Source organism: Elgaria multicarinata, chromosome 6 (assembly GCF_023053635.1).
Source record: "Elgaria multicarinata webbii isolate HBS135686 ecotype San Diego chromosome 6, rElgMul1.1.pri, whole genome shotgun sequence".
Taxonomy (NCBI): Eukaryota; Metazoa; Chordata; class Lepidosauria; order Squamata; family Anguidae; genus Elgaria; species Elgaria multicarinata.
In genome coordinates this window covers 22,676,563-22,700,564 of record NC_086176.1, presented here as the reverse complement: position 1 = coordinate 22,700,564, position 24,002 = coordinate 22,676,563, and the positions used below count along the sequence as shown (strand labels likewise).

Here is a 24,002-nt window from a genome sequence, read left to right as displayed (position 1 = left end):
GCCCGATAACTCCCATCGTGCCTTGTCATTGGCTATACTGGTTAGGACTGGTGGGAGTTGTAAGGGCTACAAATTGCTCACCTCGATTTAAATGTTTGGAACTACAACTCCCAGCATTCCTGACCGTTGGCCTGGCTGGCTAGAGCTGATAGGAGTTGAAGTCCAAAACATTGAGAGGGCATGGGGCTGGGGAAAGGTGACATAGACACAGAAAACAAAAGGATCCAGATGTGGTCCCTGAAGTTATTTGTTCTTCTTTAGCAGCTATAGCTAATGCTTAATCTCCTCCTTGTGTTATTTGTAGTTGATGACCAGCCACAGTGTCTCTGCTGGGTGCTGTTGCCATCCACGGGGCTGCTGGTGTATACAGAGGGAAGATGGCATTCTGGACACAGCTGGGCCTGCTGCTGTGGAAGAACTTCACCTTTCGGAGAAGGCAGACAGTAAGTTCTCATATCCTTTCTTTGCTTTCATGAACTATTTATTTATTTATTTATTTATTTATTGCATTTCTATACCGCCCAATAGCCGAAGCTCTCTGGGCGGTTTACAACTAGGCAAGAGTATTGTGTTTTGGTTTCTGATATAAGGCCTTCTCAGACCATCATCCTGGGCCCAGTAAATACATACTTGTTGCTCATATGTGCAAAACACCTACTGATCTAGGTCATCTTTATAATATGAAGGGGTATAGGACTTGTGCAGACTTTGAAGTTTTATTTAAAGGACCTGGAGATACCTAATCAATGAGTTGGATCTTAAGGTGCCCTTCTGTCTGTTGATCCAGCGGAGGCTTCTGCTAACAAAATCGACTAGAGGCAGTTTTTGCTCACCCCACCTCCCCTCTGCAGCCCCACGTACCACTTCCTGTACAATTTGGGAGGGTTCCCAATCTTTCTGGAGCAGCTTTTGTGAAGATGTGGATGGCTGCAGAAGGAACCCCCCTAAAAATCAGGGGAGCACCCTTCCCGTGAGTAGAACAGGAGCTTAGAATCCATCTCATATTGCGTAAGCCACAGGAATGCTGCCACGGGGGCATTCGCACGAGTCCTCTTCTTCACTGAGTAACATCTACTTACCATATGATGTAGCGACGTTACATTGTGAGCTTCCTCACCCCTCCCAGAAGCGACCAATGATACGGAGCAAGGAAACACACAGTGGGCTCTCTTTTAATCTTCACAGAGCAGCTTTCCCTAACCTGGCACCCTCTAGATGTGTTGGATTGCAGTTTCCATCATCCCCAATGGTCATACTAGCTGGGAATGATAGGAGTTGCAGTCCAACACATCTAGAGGGCACCAGCTTGCAGAGCGGTAGAGAACTTGAGTCCGAAATAAAACCTCCAAATTTTAGTATGCTGGGACTGCTAGGAAAACATGGGATGGAATTCTAAACACTTACAGCTACTCATCTGGAACTCATTACAAGGGTGTAGGAACTCTGCTACTACAAAACCTGTATGGCAGCATTGACGTGAACATGGCCAGGTGGTTTAGCTGTACCCAGTTCCAAAGACTTTTTCAACTTGTTCCTTTTGATTTTCTTTTTAAATTCTAGGGTCATTCGCATGATTACCCATAATAATAAAAATGATTACCCCATGCTAATTAATTCCCCATTTACAGCATGTGCACTTAAGCCCTTTCACTACCCAGGGGGGTAGTGACCCCCTTGACAGTTTCAAAGACCGTGTGTCCCGTTGGCGTCTGTCAAAAAGAGAGGCTTCCTGGGATGTGTGGTGAGCTATGTTTTTTGGCTCTTGATGAGCCAAGTCCTTCTGGACAGCTTCTTGCATAGCGTACACACTATTCCTGGCACACGCATCATCAGACAAGAGGAGTGTTTTGCAAATATATTCTCCACCCTGCAAAATGCAGCCCCTGCTCTGCTGACTTTCGAGGGGGGGGGGACTGTAAGTGTTTGTCTGTCACTGTCCACCCACCCTGCACACCCAATGGTGATATGCCACTCCTAACTTCAGAACTTCCCAAGGCTGCATCAGTGTCCGTGGTACTTTTATTTCAGGCTGTTTCAGGCTCAGATTGGATGCTGTTTTCAGTGCCATGTTTTTCTGTTTTGAAATCGCTTTTCTTCTGGAAAACAATGAGGTCGTGATTGTAGCCATCAATGATTGATTTGATTTATTACATTGATACACCGCCCCGTAGCTGAAGCTCTCTGGGCGGTTTACAAAAGTTAAAAACAGTGAACATTAAAAAGTATACAAAATTTAAAACCATCAAAAACATAAACCATATAAAAACAACAGTATCCATTTAAAAACAACAGTTCTAGGGGCCGTTAAAAAACAAACAGCGTTGTTAAATGCTGTTAAATGCCTGGGAAATGTAGCTATGGAGTGGAGAATCTCTTTTGCCCAGAGTGTCACATGCCCTTGGGGGTAATGTATTGGGGGCCGCATTCCAGTGGTGGCTGGAGCCCAGAGCAGGTGTGACCACTCCACCCTCTCACATGCACATGCATGCACACCCCACCTATACATTCACAGCCTTCAGGGTGGTGCCCCCCACCCTCCTATGGAATTCCCTGCCTCTGGAGGTCAGGCAGGCGCCAACTTTGTATTCCTTCTAGTGCCTCCTGAAAATGTCCTTGTTCCAGGAAGCCTTCCCTTAATGACCAGCCACGGTTTATTTTGCACTTTGCTTCTTTTAAAAATGTACTTTCATGTGTTTTTATTCTGTTTTTATTCTATTTTGTCCACCACTCCCAAAATTCTGAATTGGGAGCAGTATATAAATATTGTAAATAATAAATAAATAAATGTGTCTTTTTTACAAGAAATGGTGCTGGGGTGGTGAATTGGTACAAAAAAAGGAGAGTAAGATACAGGGAGGGAATTTGGGGGAATTCCTCACCTGTGAAATCTTCTTTTCTCATGGAAATTTGAACCCTGAGTAAATTTCAGTGCAGTGGCAAATGAGACTAAGGAACTAATAAGGAACTAATAATCAAATTGCAGCAAGATCCTCAACTGGAATAACCTCAACAGCTTTTCTCAAGGCTGGTCCATGCATGTTCATCATTTAATTTTCCATTACTTGAGTTTTCAACACTTTGCCAAGGGAAGGCATGGTGGAGGTGAAACATGCCCCAACTGTGGTATCCTGGCTCTGATGGCTGAGTCATCTATGCAAGTTACCGCCCCGATTATGCAGCCTTTGAGTGATGGAAATGCCTGTGGGAACTGCCTTGCAGTATCAGTTCTAGGGGTTCTCTGTTGTGAGTGCCTAATCCTAACTGCCTTCGACCGCATTGGCTAGCATGAAGTTTACAAATATTTGATTTCCCTCTCTGGTTCTGTGCACAAGTCCATAGAAAAAAGAGTGCTGTCTAACAGTGGGTGAATAGAGACGGCCATTTATGTAATGGCAGCTTGCCACAACGGTACACATAACAGCTTCCAAAGTGTTCACGTGCACGCCATACTAAGTTCCCACTTGAGAAAGTGTTGTCTCTGTTCACCACCCGGTGTGTTAACATATGCCCAAATAATTTTGACTGCCAGCCCTTCTCATGATCTGTGGGATCCATAGCATCATATGGAATGTCAGGGGTAGCAGATTGCAGCGTTCCCAGGTCCAAATGTGCCATTGGTACTTGGTTGCCAGTGTTCCACCAGTGGAATATCCTCAGCAAAGAAGCCTGATGTCCGTCTGGACATCAGGAAAAACTGCCTGACTGTTATAGCAGTTGGACAATGGAACCAGTTACCTAGGGAGGTTGTGGCCTCTCCCATACTAGAGGCATTCAAGAGGCAGCTGGACAGCCATCTGTCAGGTATGCTTTAAGATGGATTCCTGCACTGAGCAGGGGGTTGGACTTGATGGCCTTATAGACCCCTTCCGACTCTACTATTCTATGATACTAAGATGTTGCTGCTGCACAAGCAGGGCTGGAGCCCTCATTGACAAGGCTTGATGCAGATGACGTCTTGGCGCCATTACTGTTGAGCAGTGGGCAATTCCAGATGTTTTTGCCTGGAGCTTCTGTCAGCCCTAGCCAGCCTAGCCAACGATGAGGGATCATGAGAATTGTAGGCCAAATCATTTGGAGGGACACAACTTGAACACCACAGGCAGGCTTTAGGCCTACAAGACAGTACTGACACTGCATGTGCGACACGGCCAAACAAAGTTAGCGCCGACATGGTATGTGGATAGCCACCACCATTGATGAAATTTCTGGTGGTTGAGGACGGACAGAGGTGGCAATGGCATCAAGCTACCCCAAGTTGTCAGCAGTCCATTTCCTGCCTAGCCTTGCTGTTCTGTAGCACTGTTTGCACCAGCTTCTTAAATAGCTGATTGTTTCCAAATGGATCAACGAACAGGAAGAGATGCTGAATAAAGATGTGCATATTTGCTCAGCCCTAGCCCCTCAAGTTGCTCTCCTCCCACAGGGTTCAGCAAGGATATACTTTGTCCTGGACGGCTTCCAGCAGCACAAATGTAACTCCCGTGCTGCACACGTCAAGCTGAGCTTTGTACCCAGCTTTCGCAATGCTTTGTTCAGCTGATGCAGTTTGGAAGACGGGCAAGGATGGGAAATCCAGCCAAGCCATTTACTGAACGAGCTCTTATGGGAAAAACGAACTTTCAAACAGACAGCTGTAACATCGAAGTACACGTTTTTAAATAAAATCCTCTGAACGATCTATATCAAATTCCAACAGCTGCTTTTGGTTGTAAAAGAAGAACAATGGGTCCTGCAACAAAATGTTGCAGCGTAGAGTGCTCCCTGATCAGGATTCCAGCCCCTTTATTCCACTCTGCCCCCTACCCCACCTAGTTTTTCCATCACCCCCTCCAGCAGTCACGATTTCGTGGGCACTGAGGATGTTTAGTCCTTATTGAGCTGTTTTGGGATTTCCCCCCCACTTAGTACTTGTGGGGTGCGTGTATGTTTCTGTGGGGTGTGTGTGTGTGTGTGTGTGTGTGTGTGTGTGTGTGTGTTTCTGTAATTCTGCAATTGTCAGGGTTGGTGCCCTTTTGGCTACATAAGCATTAACACTCCCAAACAGGAGTGTTAATTTTAGCATTTATATAGAATCATGCCTATATTCCTGCCTGCTCTCTGGTTCAGCAGCCTTAAGGCAAATTGACATCAAGGCCCCGGAGCACTGCATAGAGCATGTTAAAATGGTGCCATCTCGTCCTTTGACGTCTGGCAAACCTGATTCAAAGAGGTGGTCTGCCCCTGCTGCAGAGCAGAACAGGGCTGGGGAACCTCTTTCAGCTCAAGGGCCGAATCCAATTCTGGAGAAGCTCCTGGTGGTTGCATTTCAGTGGTGGGTGGGACCGAAGGCAAAGTGGGCAGGGTCAAGCATTGCAGCATAACTCAGCTGAAAGCTCTTACTGCCAGTAACTAAGCCTTTGGAGAGCCATTTCAACCTTTTAGAACGGAGGAGAAAACTGCACAGGAGCCAGGAAACCATCAAAGGATTTGGTGGGTGAGGGGAAGGTGGAAAGGCTGCCTGGGGAACCCCAGGGGGACCAGATTTGCCTCCAAGGTGGGCCAGATTTGCCTCCCACGCCTGGGGTTCTTCACCTATGATCTAAAGGGTGTGACACAGACCACCCTGCTTTGGAGGCTAGATTTGGGAGAGGAGCCCGTTTTTGCACGACCTCATTTCAGAATCTGGAGAGGCTTCTAGGCCAATTTTGGCATGTTGAGGGGTGGGCTCCTAGAGGTCTCCTAGATTGCCATTCTTTTGTTTGTTTGTTTATTTGTTGTATTTCTATAACGCCCAATAGCGCCTCTCTGGGCGGTTCACAAAAATTAAAAACCATTCAAAGGACAAAACCAACAGTATAAAACCATAATATAAAATACAATATAAAAGCTCAACCAGATAAAAAACAGCAGCAATGCAAAATTACAAATTTAAAACACCAAGTTAAAATTTATTTATAGACTGTAAGAATGCTGGGGCATGTAATGTAGCTGCCAAGCGAACCTCTTTAGGGAGCTCATTCCACAGCCGGGGTGCCATAGCAGAGAAGGCCCTCCTCCTGGTAGCCACGTGCCTCACTTCGTTTGGTACCACAGCAGAGAAGGCCCTCCTCCTGGTAGCCACGTGCCTCACTTCGTTTGGTACCACAGCAGAGAAGGCCCTCCTCCTGGTAGCCACCTGCTTCAATTCCTTTGACAGGGGCTCGCGGAGAAGGACCCCTGAGAATGACCTTAGGGTCCGGGCAGGTACATATGGGAGGAGGCACTTTTAGGGCAAACTTCACGTTGCCACTTGGATGATCCACGATCAGCCGCGTTGAGAAAGCTAGAGGCCCCTGTGATTCATAATTAATCTGGGGAGTTTAGGATTATGTCCACTGCACATCCAAGCAATTAATCCAGCGTCCAAGGCGAATTATGAATTGGACCAAGGTGGGGTCACCCCTCACTAGTTTTTGCAGACAGCATGAATTTGCTTTGTGATTAAGTGCCATTGCTCTGTTACATTGAAAGCATTTTATTTAGTTATTTATTTATTATAATTATATGTGTGTCCCCCACCCAGCACCTTTTCCCGTGGAGATCAAGGTAATATACACAGGGTTCAAATGGCGTCTCCCATCAAAACACTGACCTGACCAGACCATTTTAGCTTCAGCAGCAATTCTATATCACATGCCTTCAATCCAAGCCGAGCGCCAATGTAATCTTTCGGGGCGGGGGTGTGGAAGCGGTGGGATTAATTTACAGTTTAGATCTAGTTGGGTTACAGTAACCTCCCCAGCCCTTCGTTATATCTTTGGCCCTATGTTAAATGTCAGTTATCTAATTTTAGATATTTATGTTGATGCAGCATGCAGGCATTGAACAGTAGCTCCTCACTGATATGCAAAACATGATACATTATAGTTTCCAGTAACCGTGCATATGAGTGTGTGAAGCATTTCCTCTGGGTAAAGGCAATCTGTTCAAGATATGATACAACCCTCAAGTCTTGGAGGTTTGCTAGGAGAGGGGGAATGTGTTTTTTAAAATTATATTCAAAGGTACTGTGCCTTCTCACAAGGAAATAACCCCACATAATATGTTGGGTTGGGAGGCTAATGGAAAGGTATGCTGCACCATTTCTCCCTAATATGTCTAGAATGGGGGTGGTGGTGGTAGGCAAACTGGTACCCTCCAAATATTTAGGACAACAACTCCCCATAATCCTTTACCATTGATCATGCTGGCTGGATCTTATGGGAGTGGTGGCCCAAAAAATCTGGAAGGCACCAGGTTGCCTTGCCCTGGTCTAGAATGATTATCTGGCAGACCAGACCCTAAGGCTACAATCTTCTGAGATCTGCCCTTGATACTTGTAAACCTTCGAACTTGGAGGCTTATGAATATCCCACACAGAGCAGGGATATTCCTGTCACGCCTTCTGCTCTTCATTTCAGCTAAACAGGCCTCCCCACATGTAGCTAAATTATTGCAGAGTGGGAGGGAGGAAGTCTGGAGAGGCCTCATGGTGCAGCATAAGCCGGGCCTCTCCAGTCCTGTCTCTGCCCCAGTCACGAGAACACCCCCTTTTCTTTTTGTCTGAGGTTGCTCAGAGAAGCAGCTGCCATGGTCCTCTCGGTACCAGCTGGGAGGGAGAGGGGGAAGGAGTTTGGATTCCTGCCTCCAAAGTTGGAACGGTGTCTCCGACTTCAGATCCAGGATTCCAAAATAATCTATGGCCTCCAGGCTCTGTCTAAGGGCCATAGGATTGCTCCTTAACTTGATAGCTATGAATTCCTGTATGCCATGAAGAAAGAGTCTATTATTATTATTAATTGCATTTTTATACCGCCCAATAGCCGAAGCTCCCTGGGCAGTTCACAAAAACTAAAACCATTCAAAGTATAAAACAAACCGTATAAAAACATGATATAAAATACACATTAAAAACTGATTAAAAACATACCATACATCTTTAAAACATCTTTAAAACATCCTGAAAACATCCTGAAATATTCTACCTTTTGGTGACCAATTTAAAAACATTGATCAACCGCTGAGAAGTATCTGGCTGAGTTAACTGCACTGTTGTGTCAGAAAGAGAAATGTGGAACTAGATGCATCTTCGATTTTATCCAGCCTTGATCGTCTCATGTTCATATAAACACAGAGATCTGATCATGCTTAGGAAAGATCCACCTCTTTGTTGTCGGTTTCTTGGTGACACCAAGTGTAGATGCTTAATACTACCTTGCTTTTTCTTCTTCTCTCTTCTAGTTCCAGCTGCTGATTGAAATTCTTTGGCCTTTGTTCATCTTCTTTATACTGATCTCTGTGCGGCTGTCTTATCCACCATACGAACAACATGAATGTAAGTATGAAACACAGGTGTTCTTGGATTTAGATGTGGTGAAGAGATAGTAATAAAGAGAGAGAAAGGTCACATAAGGAGTTTGATGTGCTCTTCCTTCATCTCCTCTCTTCCCCTGCATGCAGAAAGTTCTAGATTCAATCCCTGGTATCTCTGGCCTAGAGGGATTTAAGATAGCAGGGCTGGTAAAGACCCGAGGGAACCATAGCCAGGAGTAGGAGGGTCTAATAGACTAGACAGAGCAATGGTGTAACTCGGTCGCTGCATTTGGAAGTCATGCTAAACCATAGTTGAGTATGATTACAAGCCTGTGCAAACACTGGGCTCATGCACTCCCCATCCTCTGACCTCCAGTGCAGCTGGAAGAAGAGAAGTTAGGAAGGTTTCACTTCCTTTTTCCATTAACACAGTTTAGGGTTCAGATGTAGATTAGGGTGACCAACTGTCAGGATTTCCCCGGATTTGTCCTGGTTTTTGTTCTTTCCATGGTGTCAGGGGGGATTTTCTATAATTTTCAATAATGTCCTGGAATGACACACCTTCCTCTTTAAGGCTGCCATTAGCATGGCAGGAGGGAATGACATGCGTTCTTGAGGCACATCATTCCCCCACCCCGAGCTCCAATTGAGGTCTTAAAGGGAAAAGTGGGTCATTCGTGGACATTATAGAAAAGGCCCCAATTGGAGTGGATGGTGGTGGTGCAGAATGAAATCCTTTCTCCTCCTCCACTCCAATCGGGTTCTTTAAGGTGGTGGGGGAATAACGTACTTTCTGCAGGACTCAGAAAGCTGCTTCCCCACACACACACTAGGTGTCCTCTTTTTTGGTTTCCCAAATATGGTCACCCTAATGTAGATGGTAAACTGTGGTTAATGGGAAATGGAAGCGAAAGTCTCCAGACTCTTCCTTATGTCCATGTCAGAGAAAGAGAAAGGGTGAACCCAAGGCTCACACACATTTGTTCTCAATATGCTAAACTATAATTTAGCATGACATCTGAATATGGCCAGTGAAAGACCGCTTCATCTGTTCACTTACCATCTTTTGCCCTTCAAGTTTTTGTTGGACCATTTATACAGGGTAAAACTTGAGAGGAAAGAGGAGCAATGTTGTGGAAGGAGTGAGTAGTCCTCAGATTTGGGGCATGTTTGGGGCGTTCTATATAAAGTGTGAGTAGTCATCAGATTTGAATTATATTCGCCTCTTTTCTCCATCAAAACCCTTCCCCACCCTCCGTTACCCAGGATGGATCTAAAATGACACTTGCTATGAAGTCCACAATTTTTTAATTCTGTATTTAGTTACTAAACTTATTTTTAATCAAAGGTTGATCCCATGTTGGCTATATGGCAATACGATGCTGGAAGAATCAAGATTAAACCTATTTCAGGCTAGTTTAAAATGTTGGTTTGGGATTGCTGAAATTATTCTGTTCTGTTTTGGTTTTACGTTTGTTGTTGTAAATACTGACTATAAATGGGAAATCGCAAATAAGAGTTATATATTAAAAAAGTGTGACATGTTTAAGGGAAGGTTCTTAGCTTCTCGCATTGCATGTGTATCCTGTGATCTTCCTTACAAAGAGCTCAGGGAAGCATACACGGGGATACCCACGATCCTGTGAGGAAGGTTAGGGTGAGAGAGAGTATTTACAGTTTTAAAATGCTGTTTATTATGGCAGTCAGGTCTGGAAGTACAAGCCTGATCTGTTCAGAGGAGGCCTACTCAAATTGAAAGTAACCAAGGTGGCCTATCAAGCAATTAACAACCCCAGTCCTAATGGCCCCAAATAGAAGTTTAATCAACCCTCTGGCTGGCCACTGTTCAGGCATGGTAGATTCTGTACCATTTGATTTTGAAGATCACAAATTTCCGAGCCCAGGGTTTGGTAGGATGAAGAAGACTTACCAGTAATTGGGGGAACATGCAATGGTTCGGTGGTTTAGAATTCAATACATTTCTTGTGGCTAGACTGAATCTGCTATTTCTCCTCTCCATTTTATTAATGCACTCACTTTCAGTCCTCCACGAAATGATACAATTATGTCTAATGACTTTTCAGTTTTATTTTTAGAAAGCTGTTCATTTATTTATTTCATTTAAAGCAATTTTAACCCCACCCTTCAGCTGGAAAGGCTCCCAGAGTGTCAGACAGATAAATGAAAACAAGACAGTCCCTGGCAGGATCTACACTACTGCTTTAAAATGGTTTCTAACAGTGGTGACAACTCTCGGGGCCCAGGACACACTCCATATACAGTTTTCAAACTGTTTTCAAAGTGTCATATCCTGCTTGGTGTAGATCTGACCCCTGCCTCACAGGCTTTACAGCAGCCTTCCTCAACCTGGGGCGCTCCAGATGTGTTGGACTACAACTCCCAGAATGCCCCAGCCAGCTGCTGGGGCATTCTGGGAGATGCAGTCCAACACATCTGGAGCGCCCCAGGTTGAGGAAGGCTGCTTTACAGGAACAGCATCAAGCAGTTTATACAGCTTAAAGGGCTATGTACATACTAAAAAGTAGTGTACTAATACTCTGTTTCCGGGGTGGGGGAAGTAGTCCGTTCCTTTTCATTGTATGTTTCTAGTACAGTTCACTTTCATCAGACACTTTATTTACTATTATTATTATTATTATTATTATTATTATTATTATTACTACATTTTTATACTGCCCATCAGCCAAAGCTCTCTGGGCAGTGCACAATCGAAACCCATAAAATACAACAAGTATAAATGTAAGAAGTTAAAAGTAAAAAAGGCAATATAAAACCAGCTACGTTAAAATCCAGGGAAAGCCTGTGTGAAAAGGCATGTTTTCAGGAGGCGTTGAAAAGATGTTCCGTTTTCCACCTCCCAAGCCGCACGAGGGAGGGTTTTCCGCCCCTGATGTTCTTCATGGCGGCATTTGGTTCATTTCGGAATGGCCAGCAGGACCTCCTCTGAGGATCATAGTTGTCATCCAGGTGCATATAAGGGAAGGCGGTCTGCTAGGTATGCTGGTCCCAAGTTGTGTAGGCCTTTGTAGGATAACAACATAACCTTGTATGTGGCTCGGTAGTTTGTGGATACACAGAGATGTACCTTCCTCTGCCAGTACCAAGAGAAGGTTTGCATAGAGAACATGTGAATGCAGGTCACAGTGATCTCTTTAACAGCCCCACGTGGCTTGAAGAAACAAAGTTGCGTTATCTGCTGTACTCATGCTGTTTGGGGTGTTTTGACATGAGCTGTGGACAGCTTACTCTGCAATACTGCCACAGCAGACAAGTAGCTGTCATAAAACCACTGGAGATTTTAAACATGCAGTTGTCTCAATTAAAGATATGTTAGTAACCATTTAAGCTCTAGTTACGACACAGTCCTATGCACGTTCCACTGCATTGAGTGGGACATACTCATTGGTAAGGGTGTACAGAATTGCAGTGTTAATTTCTATAACAAAAAAGAGTCTAGCTCAGGCTTAAGTGGCAAATTGGGATTGTGTATGCTTTTCTGGAATTTGAATATTCCCACCGTTTGTTAGCCGATGGCAGTGTCTTATTGTACGCTTGTTTATAGGAGAGTTGGAACCGGCTTAAGAAAGGGTTCACTTCCCAAGGGATACAAGCCTACTTCATTTGTCTACTGTAATCACTGCTCATACAGATTCTGCAGGTTTTTGAAACTATTCTCCTCTGCTGTATTTCCCCAGAATTGTTTTCAAACCATCACTGGCTTAGAATAGCTAGAAGCAAAAGAGGGCAGGGCTCCTGCGCCTTTAATAGCGGTGTAAAAGAAGGAATTCTGCACAACTGTTAAAGGTGCAGGAGCCCTGTCCTCTTTTGCATGTGGCCACCCTATCGCTGGGTGTACACTCTCTGCACACATTAGAGACACCTGCAAAAGAGAATCACTTCCTGTAGTTATCCTCTCTATGACAGGTAGAAGCTTTTGTGGGGGTGAGTTGGTGTGGGAGCATTGGTCTCCCCAAAGGAGAGAAAATTATCTGATGGCCTAACAGAGAAGTTCGCCTGGCACCTACACTGTATTCCTTCCGTCGCCAGCTGAAGACCTTTTTTTATTTTCTCAGTATTTTAACACCTAATTTAACTTAAATTTAAACTTTGCTGTTTTAATTCCGTATTTTAACCTATATCAATTTCTGCTGTGTGGTTTTATCCCTGTTGTGCTTTTTACATTGTGTTTTGTATTTGTGTTTTTAGACTGTTGGGTTTTTTGCTGTGCTTTTCATGGTTTTAATTTTTGTGAACCGCCCAGAGAGCTTCGGCTATTGGGCGGTATAAAAATGTAATAAATATTTAAATAAAGTCCTAAATATTTGCCTGTGTGTTTTAGGTCACTTTCCCAACAAGGCCATGCCTTCTGCTGGAACGTTGCCCTGGGTCCAGGGGATCATCTGTAATGCCAACAATCCTTGCTTCCGCTACCCAACGCCTGGAGAATCACCGGGCATTGTTGGAAATTTTAACAAATCCATGTGAGTAGCAGCCAACGATTTATTCATCTCTGGCCCACAACAGTTCTCGGTTAAGCGTGAAGAAGGGGAATACAACAGCCATGCCCTAGGCTGCATTATGAAGGGGACTGGTTGTTCTTTCCTGCACCCATGGGAAGACTTTGTACAGACATGTGGAGGCTGTGGCTGGCAGGGCCTCTAAACAGAACAAGGGGTTTGAAGAGGGTGGAGTAGTCATGTGGGAAGGGGAGGGGAGTGTCGGGCCACAACATGCAGTGCGATGGATTAGAAAATGTTAAATACAGGCCAAACTCTGCAGGCAGGAAGAAGCACATAAGTCTTTCAGCTGCCTCTTCCAACCCACCCTGCTCATCTTGTGCACGCTGCAGAAGGCCCCAGAAGGCTACCTCTAGGACAGCCTCCCCCAACTTAATACCCTCCAGATGTTTGGGATGACAAGTCCCAGGATTCCTGGCCATTAGCTGTGCCTAGTGCGGCTGATGGGAATTGAAGTCCAAAACATCTAGAGGTCAGATGTTGAGGAAGACTGCTCTAGGGCCAGACTGATCTATCTAAAAGTGTTCAGGGTTTTCCTTAGGTCACCAGTCTTCTGTATTTTTGCTGCCTGGCAGTTTCACATGCATCTCAGTGGCAAAGCAGTGAAGAAGCCACAACGTCCCCAAACCTCTCCCTTGGCACGTTGCTACCTCTTTGGGAAATCCTGACTTGGATAGATAATAATTGCAGTCTGGGGTTGCTACCCATGAGAGGGCACTGTGTAGCTCTACCATCTTTCTTAACGGATTTTCTGTGGTCAAGAAAGAGGAAGCGATGGGTAAACCCGGGAGGGTTACAAACTAAAAATGATGGCGCCTGGACCGCCTGTAAAACATCCCCACGCCTGAGGCCTCATCAAGAGCCTCATCTGGAAGCACCAAGTACTCTTGACTAGCATGAATGAAGATGGAGTTTTAGCAGCCCCACTTCTGCCTTTCTCCTGTTGGGAGAACCTCCTTTCCCCTGCCCATTCATTCCTATTGCACCTGAAGAGGCAATGACCAGGCACACTTTGCTCCTCTAATCGCTTGTGCCAAAGTTAATACATCATCTGATATCTGGAGCGCTAGAGGAAATGCGTGGCACCACTGGAGTTCCTGATGTAAAGGAACAAGAAACTATGAGCTGCTCGTAAAAATAGAATCAAGCCTGCAGAAGTCACCTGATTCGGTCTAGCAGGCAGGTCAACACATTTTGCTGGCTGAGACAAAAATCCAAATGGCCCCTCCACCCACTAAATGACGCTGGGCACAATCCTGCCTCCAGAAGCCTTATTGAAATTGTTACCTTGTTGTTTTATTAAGCTTGTGGGTTGCCCTAGTATTCCTTCATTCTTTCATTCGTTCGTTCATTAAATGCATGAGTTGCCCTATAGCATCCTTCCTTAACCTGGAGCTTTCTATGGGCATAGGACTACAATTCCCAATATCCCCCATTCAGCATGTCCAACACAAATAGAGGGCACCAGCTGGGGGAAAGCCGTCCTGTAGGCTAGGCTCTTGACGTGACGTACTCAATAAAAATAAAATAAAATAGTGAGATCTATAAAATCAAGAACTCCAAAAGTACATGCACAACAAAATGCAGCCACAAAAATGCATATGGGAGCAAGGTGGTAAATACAATCTAAAATGATCACGGAGGTAAAAGAGCTCAAAACACAATGTCGGATATGAATGTGAACAGGAGTTCTCCATAGCTCGGTAGTGCTCTTTCTTAGCTCCCATTTATTTATTTCATTTATATACCGCCCCATAGCCGAAGCTCTCTGGGCAGTTTACAAAAGTTAAAAACAGTGAACATTAAAAAGTATACAAAATTTAAAACCATCAGAAACATAAGAACAACAGTATAAAAACAACGGTATCCATTTAAAAACAACAGTTCTGGAGTCCGTTAAAAACAAACAAACTTAGCATTGTTAAATGCTGTTAAATGCCTGGGAGAAGAGAAAAGTCTTGACCTGGCGCTGAAAAGATAACAACGTTGGCGCCAGGCGAGCCTCATCGGGAAGATCATTCCACAGTCGGGGGGCAACCACTGAGAAGGCCCTCTCCCTTGTTGCCATCCTCCAAGCTTCCCTCGGAGTAGGCACTCGGAGGAGGACCTTAGATGTTGAGCGCAGTGTACGGGTAGGTTCATGTTTCAGTGGGACTTGCACGAGAGAACTTTCGAATGCCAGAATCTATTCATTGTTTACAAAGAAAATAATTTGGGGTGATGCAACTGTCATGCTAATGCCTTTCCGTCTTGTTCACCCCTTTTCTTTCCTACTACCTCCCTAACTTCTTCAGAGTTTCCCGATTGTTCTCCGATGCAAAGCGCTTGCTGTTGTACAGCCAGACAGACAGCAGTGTCGAGGATGCACAGAAAGTCATGGCGAAACTGGAGAAAGTCGGGAAGTCTGTTTCAGGTAAATGAGCAAAAGGTCCGCCATGAATTTTGCAGAGGGTCTTGGTGTTGTGTCAATAATCCAGAAGCTAGAAAAAGCTTCAGAATAGAGTCGGTGATGCTTAAACTTGAGATGGTGAACTGACAGAGGCTGTATGAAAAATCTGTGCCCTGCCATGATGTATTACCAAATTTTCAATGAGGGACAGTAAACTTTGCCCTTGGTTTCACTTGGATGGGGGGGGGGGGAAATGTGTGTGTGCATGGGTTGTGCCAGCCTCCCCCCGCCCCCCACGACAATCTTCTTGCCTCCCCCACCGCCCATGCTGAACTTCCGTGGTTATTTGAAGGAAAGGCAATTTTCACATTCAAATCAGAACTCAATCACAAACTGGAAATTAAAGTAAGGCTGCAATCTTCTACTAGCTTACGTGGAAGTTACCTCCATCAAAATCAATAAGAGTTCAGCAAACTCTTAATGATTTTGCTAAATGATTCCATCCTAATGTGAAATATACTGCTATCTCTGTTTCAGAAAGCTCCACCACTCACCCTTCTCTAGGTTAAGCCCCAGCACAGGCCTGGTTAGACCCACAGGCAGGTGATTGCCCATCCCTGCGGTCGAGCGTGGCCACCTGGGAAGGTTTGGACTACTGTCTTGACAATAGCGTGGCACGCCCTCTTTTCCCTCTCCCCGCAACACCCCCCCCCCCCAGAAGCTGGCTTAATTCAAGTACTAGGGCCAAACTTAGCATGAGGGAGTAGACATATTTTTAAATGTCTATGTCTGCCCTGTTTACATACAATGTGTGTGTGTGTGTGTGTTTTTTGTGTCATATTTTAATATGAATAGAGTCATCTGGGTAAGGAGAGATTTATCCGTACTGTGTGCTTTGTCACTTTAGGGGCTTTTTCTTCCCACACCCACTCCTTTTCTGGTGTAAAGGAGAAAAGGAGGCAACAACAGGGTAAAGGAAGTTAGTTAGGAGAGGCAGGGACATTCCCATTTCTCCCCTTGCATACAAATTATACCCCAACTCTACAAAATGACACCTAAACTATCAATATGGCGGCCCTTATGAAATCTAGGTCCCCCCCCCTCCTTAGCTGCATGGATGCTGCCCTTCCTCAAGTCTTTCTTCTCCAGTGTAAGAATTTGGTACTATTACTTGAAGTTTTTTATCCAGTTTTTAAAGGGAGTGCAGTTTCTTTGTAATGCAAAATCACAATCCTCAGAGAGTTGAAAGGAAATTCATCTGTGAAGCTGCCAGGACCTTAGTGTGTTGCCTGCATTTTTGGAATATTTTACTTGGCCCAGTTGTTGAGGGTTTTATAAGGATAGTGACGAAGTAGAACGCATCTGTCTTATCTCTTTGTCAAAGCCAAGTTTAATCCTGTATACACTTACCTTGGAGTAAGTCCCATTAAAATCAATGGGTCTTACTTCTGAGTATATATGCATGGGATTGTGCTGTTAGCTAAGCTTTTAGGGCACTTAATGATGATTGTAGATGAGTGAGTTGTCAAATCAAAGCACAGACCTTTTACGGTGGTAGGGTGGGAATAGTGCTTTTGCCAGTTTCCAACAGAAAGCAGAAAAACTTAGATTAAAAGGGGTAGGGGAAATGAGGTAAAGCAAGCGGGTACAATTAGACCTGACAGTGGTTCTACATGCACTAGTTAGCTTTACCTGGGGCTGCCCTTGAAAACCATTTGGAAGCTTCAACTAGTCTAGAATGTTGCTGCTAAAATTTTGACTGGAGCAAAATGTCAACCTTTTATTGTATCAGCTTCAGTGTCTCCATTCTGACTGCAATTCAAAGTGCTGGTTATTACTGTTAAAACCCAAAATAGCTTGGGACGAAACTACCTGGAAGACTGACTCCTCCCATGTCACCCTGGCTGTCTTCTAAGATCAGCTGTTGTGCCTGTCTTGCGTGTGCCATTGCTTTCTGAGGCAGGGCTGTCTTAACAGCATTATAGGCCCCCGGGCAAAGCAGTGCACTGGGCCCTGCTTACACAACCACTCACAGCGATAAAAATGTAAATTATGCATAAAATAAACTTATATTTATTGATACCTCCAACAAAATCAGTGTTTTGACATTAAAAAACACACGCTGTACAGCAAAGATTAATCAATACAAACGTTTGAACAATATAACATGAGCCTTGAACTTGAAAAACAAAAATTTCAACATAAAAATGGTAGTTAGTTGGTTAAATTCTGGTCTCTGCATTAATTATCATGGGGCCCCTATGCTCGTGGGGGCCCCGGGCAACTGCCCAGCGTGCCCATGCGTTAAGATGGCACTGTTCTGAGGTATGGTTGGTGGCAATTCCCAAGAGGGCTTTCTCTGTGGTGGCTTCCCATTCATGGAACTCCCTGGCCCAAGAGGTCAACATTAGACATTTCTCTTTCAACAGGCATTTGATTCTGCTGTGGCTTAATTTACTGATTGTTAGTTTGGGGTTTGTGTATTTTTTGCATTTGCTTCTTTTGGTTTGGCAATTCTTGTTTTTGTATTGGTATGTTTTGTAAGCCCCTGTGAGCAATTCCCTTTTTGGAGGGGTACTGTGGGATATAAGATCTTGTATAACAAATAATAAAACATCTATGTCTCTTTGCTGGAAGACCTCTGGGCATAAGGGTGTCAACATGAGCCTTCAATAACCTGCTGAGGAGTTGTTGTCGTTATTGGTATGATTACATCCCGCCCTTTCCCCTTTTGCAAGGAACCCAGTCCTCCACTTCTCCAATTTATCCTCACAAAAACCCTGTGATGTAAGTTAGGCTGAGAGTGAGTGATGGGCTCAAAGTCACCCAGTGAACTTCTTGGCTGAGTGGGGACTGGAACCTGGAGCTCTGGAGTCCCAGTCAAACACTCTGACCACTACATCACACTGGCTATGAACTCTGACTTTTCAGCACACACTCTTAACTACTACCCTGCTGCTGAAAAAAAGAACAACACCAGTTGCTCACATTGTGAGCCCAAGTGAAATTTCTTAAGTTAATCCTATAAAATGCAAGCGAGCAAATTGATTGGAAAAACAAGGCCTGTGACGAGGGCTTGTTTCTTTAATAAGGGTAACTTAAGAAAACTGCAATCAAGTGTGTGTACATTTAAAAAAAAGGAGAAAAGAGATTGTTCACTTAATTGGGAATGTCTATGACAGACTCCATATTGTTGGTGCAGCCTGTGGTGAACAAAAGTGTGCTTGTCCTTTATGTTGCACTCACTCACACAGTCTCCAGGGAAATTAGTTAGAAGCCGTGGCAGCAATGACCTATCGCTTCAGGGCTACATCTCTAGCAGACTGAAAAAAACCAACGAAGACAATAATGAAAAGTACCTTTCAGGAAGAGATGGCCATTACTATAGAGCAGAGAGGAAGTAGGCATTAAAAGCTTGCCTACCGCTTCCCACATTCCTGAGCATCTCAAGGTATCACTTTTACAGTGTGAGTTTCCTTGGAATGAAAGCGTACAAACGGTGTTTTCGTAATGTGTGTTTATTTGCGGAGATACGAACTGAGCTCAGAAATGGGCTAGTCAGCCTCCCGCCACCGGACAAGCAGTATTAACTTCGAATCAGTGTTGCCTGTGGCATCACCCCACAATTGATTATCTTGTATATGTCTAGGTTAGTATGTCTGGTAAGTATGGAATGTTAGAAGTGAGTGGGTGTGGTTTATGATGTAATAGGTGGGGCAGGCGGGAAAGGAGTATATAAGGAGAGTGTTGGGAGTTTGTGAGGGATGTGAGATTGAGTGCATGTGAGGAGAGTTGTTTAGTTGTAGAGTAAGAAGAATTTGGATTCTAGGGATTTAGGATTGGTGAGAAGAGAGTGAGGTGGTTGGTGTGTGGAGAGTTTAGATCAGGCAGGATTGAAAGTCTTATATTTTGATTTAAAGCTTTTAAACAATAAACGTATTTTTATTTTGTTAGCTACCAAATACCACGTGTCAGCTTGGCATTATATACCTGCTTTACAGTTATTAAACACCCACACCAGAGTATTCCCATAGTATATTTTGAGAGATCCTATATCAAACCTGTTTCCCTCACTGCTAGGGGAAAGGTTTTATTTAACCCTCCCTCAGGTTTTCAGGTGGTGGTGCCTGGCCTGAGAAGGGTTTATGCGACGGGCCTCGTGAAAGGGCTGGCGACCTCGCATAGCCCCCCTAAAACAACAGCACAGGCAGTACTTCCAAACCCAGGCACCTTTCTCTAGCTAGAGGTGAACTTCTCCTGGGGCTGGAGTCCTCATCCAAGTTCTCCTAAAATGTCCCCTCCCATGCAACAACAGCAGTGGTGTTGTGATGCGTTTTGAAGTGCAGATGCTCATTATGACGGTCCCCAAAGCCATGCTCCAAGGAGAGTCCAAAACTGATCTGTATCATCAAACTAGTTCTAGGAGTTTTCAGCTCCACCAAGAGCAGATCTCTTTTAAAGCTTAATCGCCCATTCAAGAGCACGCGCGCGCGCACACACATACCACCCAATACTTTATGACAGGAAACAATATATTGTTCCTGGGGGAAAAATCATTTCCCCCCAATCAGCTGTGAGGATTGCTGTTAAGCTCAGAGGAAACAGGGAAGACTGGGGGGGGGGGGTTCTGGTGTGGCAAATGACTCAGGCCTCACTGTTAATTAAAAAAAGTGCTGGCGTTGTATCCCTCTGAGCTCTGGCAGCATTATACCACTAGATAACAACGTGAGATACTGGCTGCGTTCAGACAACATGATAGTCAATAGTGGGGTAATAATCGACTCAAAAGTTGTTTATCTAGGAGGTATTTTCCTCACAACATGATAATAATCAACCATGGTGTGGATTAAGATTAGTGGTGAGTTGACTGTTAGTCCTTGCTGATTTGACTCACTCATCCCTCCCTCTCCCCCCCCCAATCCTCCCACTAGTATCCCATCAGCCATTGCTGCTAAAAAACTGTCCTGCTGGGTGGATTAGAGCCGCCGCTGCCACTTTGACCTCTCTTGCCTTGCAACTCTGTGGCTGATGAAATAACCAATGGTGGCTGAAGAAATAACCAGCAGTGCCCTCCACACAATAACCAACAGTGGTTCAAATAACCAATTCTGCACAGTGTTGGTTAAAAAACTCCCATCGCATAACACGATGACCACGGTGGGTTAAATAACCAACCGTCAACTATTTAAACCACCGTTGGTTATCGTGTTGTCTGAACCCAGTCACTCTGACCCTATTCTGATGGCATGGTAAGCCACTGTGGTTAAGCATTTTGACCTAAACATTATGGCTTAGCATGTCATGTGAACCATTCCTAGCGATGATGGCTACATAATCACAGTTTAAACACATTCACTAACCATTTATTGCAAAAAGGTTAGCGACCTAACCATGGCTTAGCGTGTTGGCCGAAGAGGCCCTCTGTTTCTTTCCTTGAAAGGGCGGGGGGAACTTTTTTTTTTGAAGGGGTTGCTGCGTGGCTAAACTGTACAAAGTGACTGAGTGTGTTTTGCTTTTTTAACTGGGGGGGGGGGAAGGCCACTCACATTGGCGTGAGGCTTTCTCTGCCACTACCCTTGGGCCTCATGTCTTCAACTGCCTTGGGAGAGGCATGATACTGTGCATGGTGTGGAGCCCTGTTTTAGTTTAAAAAGCAACAAACAAACATTCAGCCACTTTGTAAGGATGGGGGAGGCGCCTCAGTTTGCCCCCAAACCACCAATTAACGGTTGAAAAAGAGTTGGCTGACATTTTCAGCACAACTCTTACCTTGAACTGAAAAAACCCCCACTTACTTCAGCTTCCTTTGGCTTACAGTAATCACCAGCCATTAAGTAATCTCTTACAGCTACCAAGCCATCCAAAAGTCTGTCACTGAAGGCTTTCTCTCAGGGCCATCCCAAAACACTTTGCTGCCTGACAAATCAGCAAATGGTGCCCCATTCCCAAGTCAAGGGGCATAGTGCCCATGGCTGGTCACATTAGGAAGCCAAATTTCATACAACCACTGTTCCCCTCCCCCCCCACCTATTTATATTGGAATGCTTTACTTCAGCCAACCCAGGTTGACACAAAAGAGAAGAAAAGTGACAAAGAGGACACAGATGGTGGGGGAGAAGTAGCCATAGTGGCAGCCTGACTGGGGATGTGTGAGAATTTTGTTACTGTTCCCAAATCAATGCAAACGTGCCCCGTTCACCATCTCGAATGTGAGCAGGAGCTCTTTTCGTGAGAAATGTTCACAGATTTCCAAATTTGCGATCACATTAAAAAAAAAGTGTACTTAAAAATGTGTTTTTAAAAAGCACACTTTGAAATGTGCTTAAAATGCATTTTCACTCTTTAAGGAAAGTGTGCACTTCTGATAAATATGCACAGAAATGCACACTTTCCCTGTTCAAAATGTGCACTTTCCCATTTGAATGAGGCGAAAACAGGTTGAAAACGAAAACGGGAGTGAAATGAAATGAGCCTTGGAAGGATTTGGGGAGAATTTAGGTGAGCTTGAAAATCATGGGTTCTTCCATGCTAATGCTTAACCTTTCTCCCACCAGTCTCTTTGCCCCTTTAAATCTTGCCCCCATGGTACCACTTTCCAGCTGTTCAGCAGCAACACAGTTTCCCAGAACTAAGTCTGCTCCCAAATGTTTGGTTCAGCGCTATGACTTGGAGCTTTTGAGCCCATAGTAAGATAAAATTCCTAGCATGGAACATACCAACCATTATACCAGGGCAGTGTCACAACTTGGTGGCAACAGTCCACTCCACATGCATACACCCCTGAGAGATTTTTGATTCCCTCAGGATTCGTCAGATGTTTTACCAGACCAGCGACCTCCACATTTGTCTTGAATTTTTGCTTCGGGTCTTGCAGTTCAAGGTTGTGCAGAACATCTCCCCTCAGAGACATCTCTGTGTTCTTATCCAAACTGTTTTTACTTCTCTTTAAATTCCGTCAGTGTTTCATCTATGGAGGAACCTCCCAATGGGCCTAACACTGGTTTTGCAACAGTCGTGGCTGGAAATGTTGACTGCAGATGTACAGGGTTTAGGGAATTTGTGTACTTTGCTGATCCTTTCTTACTGAAACAGGTTAAAAGACCTTTGCCTCTTGAGCCTAGGAAAAAGGAAGTCAAAAGGAGATAGGACTGGGTTTAGCAAATAGACTTTGACAGCAATCCTCACAAATGTGTATGTGCTTAAGTCGCCTGGATTTCAGTGTAGATATATGGGGGGCAGGATTGCACCCTTGAAGAGTAAAGGTGGAGAAAGAATGTTTCGACTTGGATTACAATATAGCCATAAAAACACAAGCATGTATTTTGGAAATTATTATAAACTCAAAATTGGGAATTGATTTCATAAGAATATCAGAGCCGTGAAGAAAGCCGAAAGTACACCTTAACCTTAGATATTTTTTTAAATTGTATTTCCGTGTGTATTTTATGTTTGTATTTCTGTTTGTATTTTATGTAATGATTTTGTGGTATGTATGTCTATGATGTTTGAAATAATAAAATCATGTAAAAGGATAAGAATATCAGAGCCATGCTGGATCAGACTAAGGGTCCATCTAGTCCAGCATTCTCTTCACACGGTGGCCAACCAGCTGCCCACAGAAACTCACAAGCAGGACATGAGTGCAACAGCACCCTCCTGCCCATATTTACTGCCTCTGATACTGGAGGTAGCATATAGCCATCAAGACTAATAGCCATTGATAGTCTTCTCCTCCAGGAATTTATCCAACCCCCTTTTAGAGCCTTTCAAATTGGTGGCCATTACTACATCCTGCGTTAGCGAATTTCATAGTTTAACTATGTGAAGAAGTATTTCCTTTTATCTGTCCCGCATCTCCCACCTATCAGCTTCAAGGGATGACTCCGGGTTCTAGTATTTTGACAAAAGGAGAAAAATGTCTCCTTATATGCATAATTTTGCACACCTCTATCATGTCTCCCCTTAGCCTCCTTTTTTCCAAGCTAAACAATCATAGCTGTTGTAACCTTCCCTCATAGGGGAGATGCTCCAGCCCCTTGATCATCTTAGTTGCCCTTTCCTGCCCTTTTTCCAGCTCTAGAACATCTTTTTTTTTTTAAGGTGTGATGACCTGAACTGTACACAGTATTCCAAGTGTGGTCACACCATAGATTTGTATAAGAGCAGTTTGATATTGGCAGTTTCATTCTCAATTCCTTTCCTAATTATTTCTTATGATCAGAGTAGCGAGATAAGTGGTTGGCAAGAGCTATGGAGAATAAGAGTCTCTTGTGTATGTCCCAACAACCCCAGCCATAAGCTTAATTGGGACTAATGAGTAGGCCTTTTCAGTGGCTGTGCCAAGGCTCTGGAACTCCCTTCTGAGGGAGGCCCGTTTCATTACTCATTACTGACGTTGCGGAAGCCCTTCCATTCCACTCTATGATTTTTAACATGCTGCATTCATCTGTGTCTGTCTTTGTAAAATCTGAAATATTTTGACTGCTGTTTGTAGTTCTACTTTCTGCTGCTGCTGTGTTTTAATGAGTAGTGCGGCCCTCCTCAACTTTATGCCCTCAAGATGTTTTGAACTTTAATTCTCACTAGTCCTAGCCAGCATGGTCAATAGTCAATAATGTTGGGAGCCCAAAAGGATCTGGGGGAAAACAGGTTGGGGAACGCTGGGGTAGTGGTTTATGCTTTAAATTGTAATGATTTTTTTTTAAAATGGTTTTTGTTGTTAGCTGCCTCAAGCTCCAATCAGGATAGTTGGAGTATCCATGCTT

General features: G+C 44.3%; 1 protein-coding gene across 2 annotated transcripts in view; it reads left to right on the top strand.

Moving 5' to 3' along the window:
• Window positions 1–24,002, top strand: part of ABCA1 (ATP binding cassette subfamily A member 1) — a 141,305-nt gene that overhangs the window by 23,393 nt on the left and 93,910 nt on the right. For both annotated transcript variants that reach the window (XM_063129135.1, XM_063129136.1), the window contains exons 2-5: window positions 305–443; window positions 8,239–8,332; window positions 12,671–12,812; window positions 15,143–15,261. In XM_063129135.1, the coding sequence (XP_062985205.1) occupies window positions 378–443; window positions 8,239–8,332; window positions 12,671–12,812; window positions 15,143–15,261 (421 nt within the window). In that variant the 5' untranslated portion in view covers window positions 305–377. The remainder of the gene's footprint in view (window positions 1–304; window positions 444–8,238; window positions 8,333–12,670; window positions 12,813–15,142; window positions 15,262–24,002) is intronic.